Below are 14,331 nucleotides of genomic sequence, written 5' to 3'. Positions count from 1 at the left end.
AGATATTATATTAATTAGTAATTTATGTACCCTGTTTCCCCCAAAATAAGACATCCCCTGATAATAAGCCCAATCGGGCTTTTGAGCTCATGGCAATAAGGCCAAGTGCTTATTTCAGGGTTCAAAAAAATATAAGGCAGGGTCTTATTTTCAGGGAAACACGGTACACTGATTGGTATAAATGAATTCCCTTTAAATATAAATAAATGCTATGAAATAATCTTTCATCATTGATTCAAAATAACCCCAGCAGGCATAATTACTGACAATCCGTATTTACATTGCAAACTCTTCTATTTAATGTAGTAAGAATAATTTTGCAGCAAAGCTTTTAGTGTCCATATTGAAATAAAAACGGATTTTTGTTTTAATTAAGTGCATTTTCATACTATTCTCTTAAAATATTAGGACTGAATAAGATCCATGAGATCACTCATGATACAGTAATGTTGACTGGATAATCCAAATACTTGGAAAACAGTCAGAAAATAATTGGTAATCAGTTCAAATTTGGATATAATCTATGTGTATTATTTTGGTTTATTTTGTAGGTGCAAGAGCTTACCAAAGAGTGGACCAATAAGTGGAATGAAACTCAAAATATTTTAAAAGTAAGCGATATAAAACATTTTATTTTCTTCAAAGTTTCAATTTAGGAATGAGTATTGTACTATGTACAATAATGTATTATGTGCTTGTTTATGAACTTTAATTATGATTTGTAGAATGCAATCTTGTTCAAAGTGTTGTATAATATAATTTTATCCAAATTTGTTCAGAGATAAAAGTTCAAGATGGTTGTTATTTACATTATAAATTCTCTTTCTTGGAAAATTTACATTAGAAGCTTGGAAGAGAACTTGAATAATAAATCTTTTAATGTAAGATAAAGTAAATGAAAACCAAGATGTTTTCAGGATAGTAAATAAGATATTATAAAAATGACTATATGCATGTAATTAATATTTATGACATTTTATTTCTTCCATTAAGTTGAACAGATACAAAAAAATTCAAAACATTATGAAGCAGGTACAGGAAATCAGAAATCTAAAATGGGGATTTGTGCAATAGGTACATTTTACTTGTGTGTCTTTGTGACCTATAAATACTTTCCAAAAAGGCAAAAATATGATTGAGAAAAACTTTTCTTTATGGCTCTTCTGTGCTGAAGAATATGGAATAACAATATTGCCAGTCATTTTCATCTAAAGGCATAAACTGAAGCAGGAAATATTGTGTGTATATATATCTCTATGTTAAAAGGTGATCAGGTATTATTGAAGGATTTTAGTACCATGAAATGAATGGTATTATTAAAGTAGATTTTAGTACCATGAAATGAATAAAAAATGTATCAATCCAAAGGAGCAATAGCACAATTTTTATTATGACCAACCTAAATTACAAAAGTGAGCAAGCTGTTTGTTTCACTATTATCGATTTCAGGCTCTGTGCTAAGTTAAAAAAAATGGAAACAAGAGGTATGGCTGGATTTAATAAAGGCTCACCCCCTTACAGTTTGTAATAATTAAAGTTATAATGATGGATGTGATCAGCTGAATTAAGTAGGCTGGGGCAGGCTTGATACTAAATGATAGTTGTACCATGAATTATAAAGATATATGGCTGCTTTCTCCTAGAAAATATAAAAACAAGTTTCTCACTAGATCTAGTCACATCAGGTAAATAAAACCATGGCTTCTATTAATAACAAAATATATTATGTGTTGGACTGTGGTGGTAAAGCCCTCCCTTTAATTCTTATTAGAATATGGATGGATTGTTTCTAGTTACTGGAGGTCTATCTGGTCACAGGCGGTCTATAGGATTGCATATAAACTGATCAAAATAATAGTGAATTGAAATACCTATCTAGTATTAGCATGCTGTTATGCAGTCAAGGGAAGGGTGGGAAGGGAAGGGAAGGAAAGGGAAAGGGAAAGGGAAAGGGAAAAGGAATAAACATTTTCTATGCATCCCCCATTTGGTTTATAGGTAGTTGATATAGCTCTAGAAGTACTTCCTTCGTTCACATATGTCAAATCACCAGTGTTCATATCTAGAAATGTAGTCTGCTATGCTCACCTCAAGGGTTGAACTGGGTGACATTTCCTCATTTCTGCTCTTTCTTGGTCTCAATTCTGCCATAACCACATGTATTGCTACCTTACTTGCCAGCAACTTAATGATTTCTGACTTCAAGATACACAGTCTGGAAATGCAATGTTGAACTGAAAACTATCTGGCAGATGGCATAGCAGAATGTACTGATTTGTTTAATTTCTGTCTAAAAATTGAATTGGGAATAATAATATTCATATAACTCAGAGATGTGCAATTTCTTCAGTAGAGGAAATTTATAACATTCCTCTTCCCACTCCTCCTCCTCCTCTTCCTCCTTCTTAACTTATTTCGTTTCTTCCTCCTCGTTTTGATTTGGCAATCATTTTGATGTGGCAGCTTATGTTTCACATTTTAACTTATATTTGGTATAACACACCAATATGCTTGCTTAAGGGGAAATGGAAACATCAGCTAATATATCTGTTCAATTTCACTATTGCGTGCTTTAACTGTCTTTGGTAGAAACAGATTTTAAGTATTTGGTTAAAATATACTGCATCCAAAATATGAAATAAGCTGGAAATTCTGGCTTTGCAAAAACTTTCTATCTATTTAATTTCCACTATATTCTTATGTTGAAATGGAATGACATATATGTAATTCTTTCTAAGATGACATATACATATCTTTACCTTCTTTCTTTCTAGAGTATCCCGATAGATGATATAAAATAGGAGAATATCAGCTATTAGTTAGGCAATTGGTATGCTTAACATTAATAGAATAGAATAGAATAGAATAGAATAGAATAGAATAGAATAGAATAGAATAGAATTTTTTTATTGGCCAAGTGTGATTGGACACATAAGGAATTTGTCTTGGTGCATATGCTCTCAGTGTACATAAAAGAAAAGATACCTTCATCAAGATACAACATTTACAACACTTAATGATGGTCATAGGGTACAAATTTAACACTTAATGATACAACACTTAATGATAATCATAGGGTACAAATAAGCAATCAGGAAAGAATATCAATAAAAATCATAAGGATTACCAGCAACAAACTTACAGTCATATGGTCATAAGTGGAAGGAAATGGGTGATGGGAACGATGAGAAGATTAATAGTGCAGATTTAGTAAATAGTTTAACAGTGTTGAGGGAATTATTTGTTTAGCAGAGTGATCGTGTTCGGGGAAAAACTGTTCTTGTGTCTAATTGTTCTGGTGTGCAGTGCTCTCTAGCATCATTTTGAGGGTAGGAGTTGAAACAGTTTATGTCCAGGATGTGAGAGATCTGTAAATATTTTCACGGCCCTCTTCTTGATTCGTGCAGTATACAGGTCCTCAATGGAAGGCAGGTTGGTAGCAATTATTTTTTCTGCAGTTCTAGTTATCCTCTGAAGTCTGTGTCTGTCTTGTTGGGTTGCAGAACCAAACCAGACAAGAGGTGCAAATGACAGACTCAGTAATTCCTCTGTAGAACTGGATCAGCAGCTCCTTGGGCAGTTTGAGCTTTTTGAGTTGGTGCAGAAAGAACATTCTTTGTTGTCCTTTTTTGATGATGTTTTTTATATTAGTTGTCCATTTTAGATCTTGCAATATGGTAGAACCTAGAAATTTGAAGGTTTCTACTGTTGATACTGTGTTGTCTAGTATTGTGAGAGGTGGAAGTATGGAAGGGTTTCTCCTAAAGTCTACCACCATTTCTACGGTTTTGAGTGTGTTCAGTTCCAGATTGTTTTGGTCGCACCAAGAGGCTAGTCATTCGACCTCCCGTCTGTATGCGGATTCATCATTGTCTCGGATGAGACTGATCACTGTTGTGTCATCTGCGAACTTCAGTAATCTAACAGATGGCTCATTGGAGATGCAGTCATTGATATACAGAGAGAAGAGAAGTGCGGAGAGCACACAGCCTTGGGGGGCCCCTGTGCTAATTGTACAGGTATCTGATGTGATCCTGCTTAGCTTCACCGTCTGCTTCTTTTATTTTATTTATTTATTTTTGTCACAACAATATATATAAGTATCATACAAAAAGATTATATAGTATATAAACATATATATTAGTAAATATTAGGAGGTATAAGCATATATATATATAAGAAGAAGAAAAAGAAAAACAATAGGACAGGAACGGTAGGCACGTTTGTGCTCTCATGCACGCCCCTTATGGTTCTCTTAGGAATGGGGTGAGGTCAATATTAGAAAGTTTTTGGTTAAAGCTTTTGGGATTATGGGAAGAGACCACAGAGTCAGGTAAAGTGTTCCAAGCACTGATGATTCTGTTACAGAAGTCATATTTTCTGCAATCTAGATTAAAGCGGTTGACATTAAGTTTAAATCTATTGGTTGCTCTTGTATTATTGCAGTTAAAGCTGAAGTAGTCTTTAACAGGAAGGACATTACAATAGATGATTCTATGAGTTAAACTTAGGTCTTGCCGAAGGTGACGGAGTTCCAAGTTTTCTAAGCCTAGGATTTCAAGTCTGGTGGGATAAGGTATTTTGTTGTTTTCAGAGGAATGGAGAACTCTTCTTGTAAAATATTTCTGGACACGTTCAATTGTATTTATGTCTGAAATGTGGTGAGGGTTCCAAACAGGCGAGCTGTATTCTAGAATTGGTCTAGCAAATGTTTTATATGCTCTGGTTAGTAGTGTAGTGTTTTTGGAAAAGAAGCTACGCAAGGTTAGGTTTACAACTCTTAGAGCCTTTTTTGCTATGTAGTTGCAGTGGGCTTTGGCACTTAGATCATTTGACATGAAAACTCCAAGGTCTTTAACAGGTTGGGGGTCATCTGTAAGATAATGTCCATCAAGTATGTACTTAGTGTTTGGGTTCTTTTTTCCAATATGTAAGACTAAGCATTTGCTGGTTGAGATTTGGAGTTGCCAAGTTTTAGACCAAGCGGTTAGATGATCAAGGTCTTTTTGAATGATAGATATATTGTCTGTGGTGTTAAATAGTTTGACATCATCAGCAAAGAGAACACAATTACTTGAGATATGGTCAAAAAGATCATTAATGTATAGTATGAAGAGTGTTGGTCCAAGAACGCTGCCTTGTGGAATGCCACTCTTGACAGGAACAGGATTTGATAGAGCATTGCCAATTTTGACCACTTGTCTGTTTGATAGGAACGCTGTTATCGAGTTGTGGAGGTGTCCGGAGATGCCATAGGATTTTAGTTTTAGGAGAAGTTTATCGTGTACTACTGAATCAAAAGCTTTGCAGAAGTCTATGTAGATTGCATCTATTGTTTTGCCTTGATCAAGATTTGTAGTCCATATGTTTTTACAGTGGAGAAGTTGTAAGTTGCATAATAATTTTTTCCTGAAACCAAATTGTTTATTAGAGAGTAGGTTGTTAGTTTTTAAGTGTGAGGTGATGGATTGGTTGATGATGGATTCCATGACTTTGCAGCTGACGTAGCACAGAGAGATTGGTCTGTAATTTTCGACTAAGCTGGGGTCTCCTTTTTTGAAGATTGGGATGACTGTGGCTAGTGACCAAAGTTTGGGAAGGAAACTGATAGTGAAAGCTTTATCAAAGATTATGCTTAGGGGTTCTGTTATATTAGAGGAAAGTTTTTTTAAGAAGTATGCACATACTTCTTAAAAAGTATTTGTTTGTTAGGAAGCTTGTGATCCACTTACAAGTCTGTTCAGGTACCTGTAGCTGGTTTAGCTTAGTTAGAAGAGTGTCTAGAATGATGGTATTGAATGCTGAACTAAAGTCTACAAAGAGGACCCTTTACATAGGTCTTTGGAGATTCAAGATGTTGTAAGATGTAGTGCAGAGCAATATTAACAGCATCATCTGTTGATCTATTTGCTCGGTATGCAAATTGCAAGGGGTCTAACAGCGGATCCGTAATGGTTTTCAAGTGGGACAGCACTAGCCTTTCAAAGGCTAGTAGTTTTCATAACTACAGATGTTAAAGCAACTGGTCTGTAGACATTCAGTTCCTTGATGGTGGGCTTCTTTGGCACTGGGATGATGGTAGAGTATTTGAAGCAAGAAGGAACATAGCACATCTCTAGAGATTTATTGAAGATGTGGGTGAAGATGGGGGCCAATTGGTCAGCACAGACTTTTAAGCAAGAAGGAGTTATCTTGTCTGGATCTGGAGCTTTTCCTGGCTTTTATCTGTGAAATAGGTCCTGTACTTCCTTTTCTGTGATCACTAGGGATTGTGAACCCAATGAGATGGGGTCAGTTATAGGAGGCTTGGCTGTTGTTGGTGTGTCTGAGATGGGGGTTGTGGAGATAGGTGGTGTCGTGTCCCACTCCTCCGCTGACGGCCGGGTCAGGGAAATCCGAATCAGGCTTGCCTCTGCAGCTCTGCCCAAAGTCCTAGCAAAGTCCTCAGAGCAGGCAGGAGACCAGTAAGTGACTTCAGCAAGATAAGTTCGACTTTGCCTGACTCAGAGACTGCCAGAAAGCAGATCCTTTATATAGGCCATGGGGTGTGGCTCCATGACTCAGCACTCATTAAGGCCTGCCCCTCCCTTCCTTCTGTTGCTTCCGCCTATCCAATCTTCTGATGCGAGGGTCACTCCAATCAGCTGTTGGAAGTAAACTTTTCTCAGGCTCACATGCTGTGGAGGAGGGAGAGGGGTCTAGCTGCTCCGTTTGCCTGGGCATGGAGCCAGGGCTGGGACCGGGAGGTGCCCCCTCCTCTGCAGCTTGTCTGGGCATGGAGCCAGGACTGGGGCCGGGAGGCATACATTCCTCCGTGTTTGGGCGCAGATAAGCAGACCCCGGCTGCGGTGAGAGCGGACAAGACACAACAGGTGGCTGTAGTTTCCTTTCAAACCTGCAGTAAAACTCATTCAGGTCATCCGCCAGTTGTTGATTACCTTCAGCCTGGGAAGGAGGTTTGCCATAGCCGGTGATATTTTTAAGAGTTTTTCACGTGTTTGCTGGTTCATTTGTTGAGAACTGATTCTTTAGCTTTTCAGAGTAGCTTCTTTTTGCTGCTCTGATTTCCCTTGTTAATACATTTCTGGCCTGATTGTACAGCATTTTATCACCTTTTCTGTAGGCTTCCTCTTTGGAATGACGTTTTGGAATGACTCAAACTGTTAAGATTGACTTCTGGTGTGAATGAAAGGTCAAACTCAGTAAATCAAAGGGAAGAGCTAAAATTTCTGACCACATAACCCCTCTAAATGAAAGCTGAGGAATACACAAATACTAGGTTTACTATGAGAACTTCCGCCTCCCTTTTGGCCCCCTGGAAGGTTATTGGAATCTGGCTTTGCCACTTGACGTGGGGCCCAAGGTGGGGGGGCTTTCATCTCCAGAGGTTGCTGGTAGGGTGAGAAGACCTCATCCCCATCCATCTGTCTCTTAGCTCTCTTAGTTTCAGTTTATTACAGTTTTTAATATTGTAATCTGTGTAATTTAATGTGTTAATATTTTAATTATTTCTATTTGTAAGCCACCCAGAGTCATCTTGTAGGGATATGGGTGGCATAAATGTTAATAAAATAAATAAATTTTATTTTATTAATTTTATACCCCCCAAGTAAATAAAAATGAAATGAAATAAATGAAAACCAATTTGGTGTAGTGGGTAAGGCATCAGGCTAGAAACTGGGAGACCTTGAGCTCTCGCTCTGTCTTAAACACAAACCCAGCCTGGTGACCCTTGGCAAGTCACACTTTCTCAGTCCTAGGATGCAAGTAAAGGCAAATCACTTCGAAAAAGTACTCGGCAAGTAGGCAGTCACCAGGAGTCAAAACCTGATTCGAAGGGACGAATCTAAATGCCGTATGAAGATTCATCCAGGTCATGGTTGTCCCAAAATGCTTTTTTTCTAAAAGGCAATTGAATTTTATTGGGTTTTTTTTTCCCCTTTGAAAATGTTTCACTTCTTGTTCAAGAAGCTTTTTCAGTTCTATAAGTAAACCTTTTATTGACTTGGATGAGAAGCAAAATATTTTCAAAGAAAAAGAACAAGAAGGCTTTTTGCCTTTTGGGGAAAGGCACCTTTGGGTCTTGTGATCTAATATGTTTAGAGAGATGGAAATTACATAAACTTTACATGAGAAATATATGCTATAGAGCACTGCACATCAGAACAACTAGACACAAGAACAGTTTTTTTCCCGAAGGCCATCACTCTGCTAAACAAATAATTCCCTCAACACTGTTAAACTATTTACTAAATCTGCACTACTATTAATCTTCTCATCGTTTCCATCACCAATCTCTTTCCACTTATGACTGTATGACTGTAACTTTTTGTTGCTATCATTAAGGGTTAAATTATACCCTGTGACCATCATTTGTGTTGTAAATATTGTACCTTGATGAAGGTATCTTTTCTTTTATGTACACTGAGAGCATATGCACCAAAACAAATTCCTTGTGTGTCCAATCACACTTGGCCAATAAATTCTATTCTATTCTGTTCTATTTTGAGAAACATATTGTTTTTATTGCTACTTTGTATGCAGGATTAAAATTTCTGTTAATAAAACTTTGTATTAATAATGTAAAAACAATAAATGTTAAAAAAAATAATAGAAATTTCCATATTGAGTATTTTACATTTTGGTTAGAAATTTAATTTTTATTTTTAAGGCATTTTTGTTTTCAATTTTATATATATGAAAATCAAGTTTACATATAATTGGGACTTTTGGCTAAACTTGAAGGGCACAATTATATTTCTAATTTAACTGGAAAGAGAGAGGTTTCCTTTCAATATTTTACTTTGCTGAGCCAAATATCTTACGGTATTTATTATTATTATTGCAGCTTGAGCATCACGGTTTAGTACTCATTTATCTAACTACTCAGATTTGTTTTGTTTTAATTTATGCATTTGTTTGTTTAGATTTGTGTGGAGAGCCGCTTAGTTTTGCAGTCTCGTAAGATGTTGACTGCTTTGACCCCATCTGCTGTGTACAGCATCTCAAATGTCACCAGATTTGTCAATAAAAAATCTACACATTAAAAAACAAGGCAGCCTTTTTTACAGGTGTCTTATTAAAATTGCTCAGTTCACTTCCCTTACAGCAAAAGGATTTCCTATTAGGGAGGATCTAACATTTTGTTTTAAACTATTTAAACGTTCAGTCCTGTGCAAGCGTTCTCGGAGATAAAACCTTCTGAATTCATAGGATCTTATTCCCTGAAGATTAATGATATACCCAAAATTATAGGCTAAATCTAGTTTTGAATGGATTTTCAAACTCAGGACTATCCAATGAAGATTTCAATTATCTTGAGATAAAAGGCAGAAGTATAATTGTTCTCCTACAGCACATTTGACTGTTAAGTCTGGTGAATAGTTTAGATTTTATACACATACACATACACATACACACACATAGACATACAGAAAGACAGAGAGAGAGAGAGAGAGAAATCTGATTGAAATTCAATGCACCAGATAAGTAAAATATTGAATTGTGCAGAATATTTTGACTGCCTCCTAGTATTTTTGATTAGTTTCTCAACAAGAAGGACACAGAAGTACAGGTAGTCCTTAACTTATGTCCACAATTAAGCAAAAAAATTTTTTTTTGCTAAGTGAAACATTTGTTAAGTGAATTTTGCCCCATTTTTACGACCTTTTGTACCACATTTGTTGAGTGAATCACTGCAGTTGTTAAGTTAGTAACACAATTGTTAAGTGAATCTGGTTCCCCCATTGACTTTGCTTGTCAGAAGGTCACAAAAGATGATCACATGACCCCAGGACACTGCAACTGTCATAAATATAAGTCAGTTGCCAAACATCCAAATTTTGATCATGTGATTGGGAAGGTACTGCAACAGTCATAAGTGTGAAAAATGGTAATAAATCACATTTTTCAGTGCCGTTGTAACTTTGAACAGTCACTCAATGAACTGTTGTAAATTGAGGACTACTTGTATAATTTAATATCCATTTATCTTGGACTACACCAGTTCCATGACATGGCTATGCTGGTTGGAACCAGCAGGAATTGAAAACCAAAATATCAAGTAGCATATTGTCTACTCTATTCTAGAACATTATTTATTTCAAATGGGACTTGTTACAAAGAAAAGATAAAAAAAAATGTTGATTAGTAGTAAACATTTCTAGTTACGTTTCCCAACAAACAAGAATTAAAGAAATGAAACAAATGTCTTCTGGTCTTCCATCTGATTTTTTAACCTGCCTATATTTTTTCCATTCAAATGAGCTCTTTTAGGTTAAATGATAGAGGACTAAATCATCCTTAAGTAGTATCTTCTTCTGATGTTGCCACTCATCCCTTCCTCGTATGTCCTCATTTACTCAGAGTTCATCCTCCCAATATTGAATGGAGTTTCCTAGTGCTTAAATGATCGGAGCCTCAGAGGCCTCCCTCTCTTGTCTTTTGTTTTCAGAGATGCCTTATTCATCTCTGTATTAATAGATAAAAAAGATAAAGCTATGAAGAGGTAAAGAGAAAAGAATTTAAAAAATGGACAAACCCATCATAATCTTTTAGTATTTCAGAAGTGTTACATCTAATGTCATAGAAATGAAATTTACTTCTTCTTCTTTTTTAAAAAAAACATTTCTGGTTTCTTTTTACTTTTGCCCATGGCAAAAATGCCCATGTAGTCAAAAATGTTGGATTTCTTTCTAAATTGTGGTATCATATTTCCAGATGTCTTCTACTAATCAAGTGGAGGGGAAAAAATCGATAAAATATGTATCATGACATCATGTTGCAAATCCCAACCTTTCTGTCTGGTATCCACATGCCCCTGCTGATACCTATGATTGTATGGTAACCTTTTGTGTTTTGCCTGTAAAATTACACCCAAGTTCCTGAATTTGAACATAGCTGATTTCATATTGAGTTTTTCTTACATCATCTTTTTTTTTTCACTCTGTTAGCTACATTTTTCAATTCTCTCTTAAGCCTCCACATCTAATTTCCTCTTCTTATCCTTATCCTTTTCTCTGCTGATTTAGTATGTCTAGTGATTTGTGTCGCCACTTCCCCACCTTCTCATCATCACCTTAGGGAGTTCTGCATGCTTGCCTCTCCTCCCACCAGCATGCTACTTCTCTTTGTTGTTCAACAATGGTAGCAATAACTATGACGGGAGCACCAAAAATGTGGAATATCAAGCAGGATTTAAAGCTTTAAAGCCTCCCTCCAATTTTTCTGACCTTTTGTCTAGTTGCTCCCCAATCAAAAGGTTTCTTCTCCGAGATACATTTTGTTCTTACAGAGGGGTGGTTGTTGTTTTTTTTTGGCATTAGGTCAACTGTTTAATCCTAGGCTGAGTTTTCTATTCATTCTTTTTTACCAAACTAACAAGGTTTCTTAAAGAATAGCTGCCTCTTATGATGAATAAACACAACTGGTTCTTTTTTTGTGCTGAAACTGAGGGCAAATTTAAGCCACCATTCTAGCATATTGGAAGATTGGCTACTGTGCTGAATTTCAATTTGTGTGCTCCGCCTCGAACACAAAATACGGTTTGTGTCATCCTCCCCTCGCACTCTTGAAAATGTGAATTGCAAAGATAGGATAGGACCATGTTTTCTGCTTGTGACTGAGATCTTTGCTTGCTTCCTAGCTCTGTACCAAAGAGGTCTGTTGTAAACTGGTAGAATTGTTGTGTAAATTGTTCTCAATATATCATAAAAGCCTATGAAAACATATATTTTTCTAGGTTGTAATAACAGACTATAACTTGTTGACAGGAGTCTGCTCTTCCAAATTCCAATAAATCGTTTGAGGCTCCAAATTTTTGGCAACAATTCTTGCATGGATTACTGCTATTTGCATACATCAGCTGGGTACAGCTAACAATATTCAGTTCAAATGCAGCATTTTATTCAAGCTGTATAATTTCTGTACACTTCTTTTTTGTTCTATATACTTTAGGATGATATGGAATATGTACAAATAATGGTTCCTTTTTAAATAGTGCCATTTAAAAAATAGTCTCATGAATATTTGCATTGCTTCATTTATATCAGCTTTGTAGCCGATGTACATAATAAAAGCAATGGTTTCAGAAAAAGGACTTATATAAAAAAAAGGATGTGGGAGTGCACTGAATATATATAATTTGTATTGTTTGTGAACCAAAACTTTTCCTGTTAGTTCAGTCACATCATTTCTTACATGTATTTACTCTCTAGATTATTAAAATAAATCTAACGTGTTGCTGTTTCTTTATGATGTATTCTTTATGATGTATCTTGGCTTATAAGGCTTTCTGGATAAGAGCTTTCTCTGAGATTTTACTGTATTATACTGGGGAAGTTTTATTGGATTCAGAGTTTCTATTCTTCCGATAAAGCTAGTCTCCCAGGATTCCTTCACTCAAAAGAAGCTCTTTTCAGGGGAGGAAACCTTTGGACTCAACATGAATGAACAATTAGATTAATTCCAGATTTGCACATGACACCAAATTATTCAGGGCTGTAACAGTGAAAAAGGATTGCTAACAGCTGTGAAGGGACTTCTTCAGATTGAGTGAATGGATAAACAAGAACTGCTGAAATAGCTTTATGCAACAGAATATGCATGCAGAGAGAAATAACAATAATGTTGAAATTTGCAGAAGGAATTCTGGAGATTAGTGTTTATCTTTAAAAAAAGAAGGGAATCTTTATTAGGAAATTATATTTAGATAGAGAGCTTAAATAATTAGCTCTCTTCCAAGTAAAAGATGAAAGACTTTGTGATCTGCTAAGCCACAATACTGATTATATTACCAGGGTAGCCATGGTATCTGTTCTTTTCCCTGATAAAGGGAGGGAGAGATTGGTAATAAGCAGAAACTGGGAAGTGATGGTGGCCCTGAGGATATCAAGCTGACCAATCAGAAGCAAGCTAGGTAATACAAAAGAAAAAAATGTAAAGGAGCTCAGAGGGGAATCCCAAAACTATGTTTGATTAACTTTAGTGTCTAATGAAAATTGCCCAATATATGCCTGAATAAAAAAGACAGCTCCCAAGTTAAGAAAAAGATTTAAAAAGATAAAATCTTCTTCTGTAGGGATGAACTCATGTAGATAAAGATCATGTTGGTCTGTTCTGTAGTACTATATATACTTCTGGTTGACATATTTTCAGGATATTATACAAGTAGTCCTCAACTTACGACCACAATTGAGTCCAACATTTCTGTTGCTAAGCAAAACATTTGTTAAGTGAATTTTGCTCCATTTTATGACCTTTCTTGCCACAATTGTTAAGCGAATCACTGCAGATGTTATTATTTATTTTTATTTTTTATTTTTCAAATTTATATACCGCCCTATCTCCCTAAGGACTCAGACATTTGACACTGCAACTGTCATAAATATATGCCAGTTGCCAAGCATCTGAATTTTGATCATGTGACCGTGGGGATGCTGCAACAGTTGTAAGTGTGAAAAATGGTTATAAATCACTTTTTTCAGTGCTGTTGTAACTAAATGAATAGCTGTAATTCAAGGACTACCTGTATAGCTGCATGGGTGCAGAAAAGGGAAAACAAAAGTGTCAAGGAGCTGGCGCAACTTCCTCAACAGGGAAAGACTACAGTTTTTAATGCTTTTTTGGCTTGAGGGAAAGATAAGGAATAGAGTATGAAGTTATATTTTGCATAGGAAATAGATGATACGAAAAGCTCATCTCTTTTTTTTTCCATAATAAATCATCAATTTTTATCCACCCTGATGATAAGACAGAAGATGAGAAGAAATGTTAATACATCTGATCTTTAGGCTTTGATAATACAGACTTGATTGAGTATTACAAAATTGAACTTTACAAAATGAACCTTTTTCCACATGCCTTGTTGTGACATTTACCTGATTAAGAGATTTAGAGAGGGAGAAGATGTCCATCTTCGTGATCTGTGATTTCATTTAATAAACATTTTGCAGTTAGTGTTATTTATTTATTTATTTATTTATTTATTTATTTATTTATTTATTTATTTATTTATTTATTTATTTATTTATTTATTTATTTATTTATTTATTTATTTATTTATTTATTTTATATACCGCCCTTCTCCCAAAGGACTCAGGGTGGTTTATAGCCAGGTAAAAAACAGCTTTCACAAAAAATTAAAAAACATTTTAAAAATCTGATTAAATTAGGCCGAAAGCAACTTAAAACTATAATAAAACCATAATAAAACCCACGTTAAAATTACACTAGGCCAGCCCTGCGCGATAAAAGAGAAAGGTCTTTAACTCGCGTCGAAAGGTCCAGAGGTCAGAGAGTTGACGTATCCCTGGTGGTAGCTCATTCCAGAGG

At 35.6% G+C, this 14,331-nt stretch overlaps 1 protein-coding gene across 7 annotated transcripts in view; it reads left to right on the top strand.

The window, feature by feature from the left end:
- KIF16B (kinesin family member 16B) overlaps positions 1-14,331 on the top strand; it is a 158,531-nt gene that overhangs the window by 24,231 nt on the left and 119,969 nt on the right. For all 7 annotated transcript variants that reach the window (XM_058181929.1, XM_058181937.1, XM_058181946.1 and 4 more), the window contains one exon: positions 552-611. In XM_058181929.1, the coding sequence (XP_058037912.1) occupies positions 552-611 (60 nt within the window). The remainder of the gene's footprint in view (positions 1-551; positions 612-14,331) is intronic.

Source organism: Ahaetulla prasina, chromosome 1 (assembly GCF_028640845.1).
Source record: "Ahaetulla prasina isolate Xishuangbanna chromosome 1, ASM2864084v1, whole genome shotgun sequence".
NCBI lineage: Eukaryota > Metazoa > Chordata > Lepidosauria > Squamata > Colubridae > Ahaetulla > Ahaetulla prasina.
This window is presented reverse-complemented; position numbering and strand designations above follow the sequence as displayed.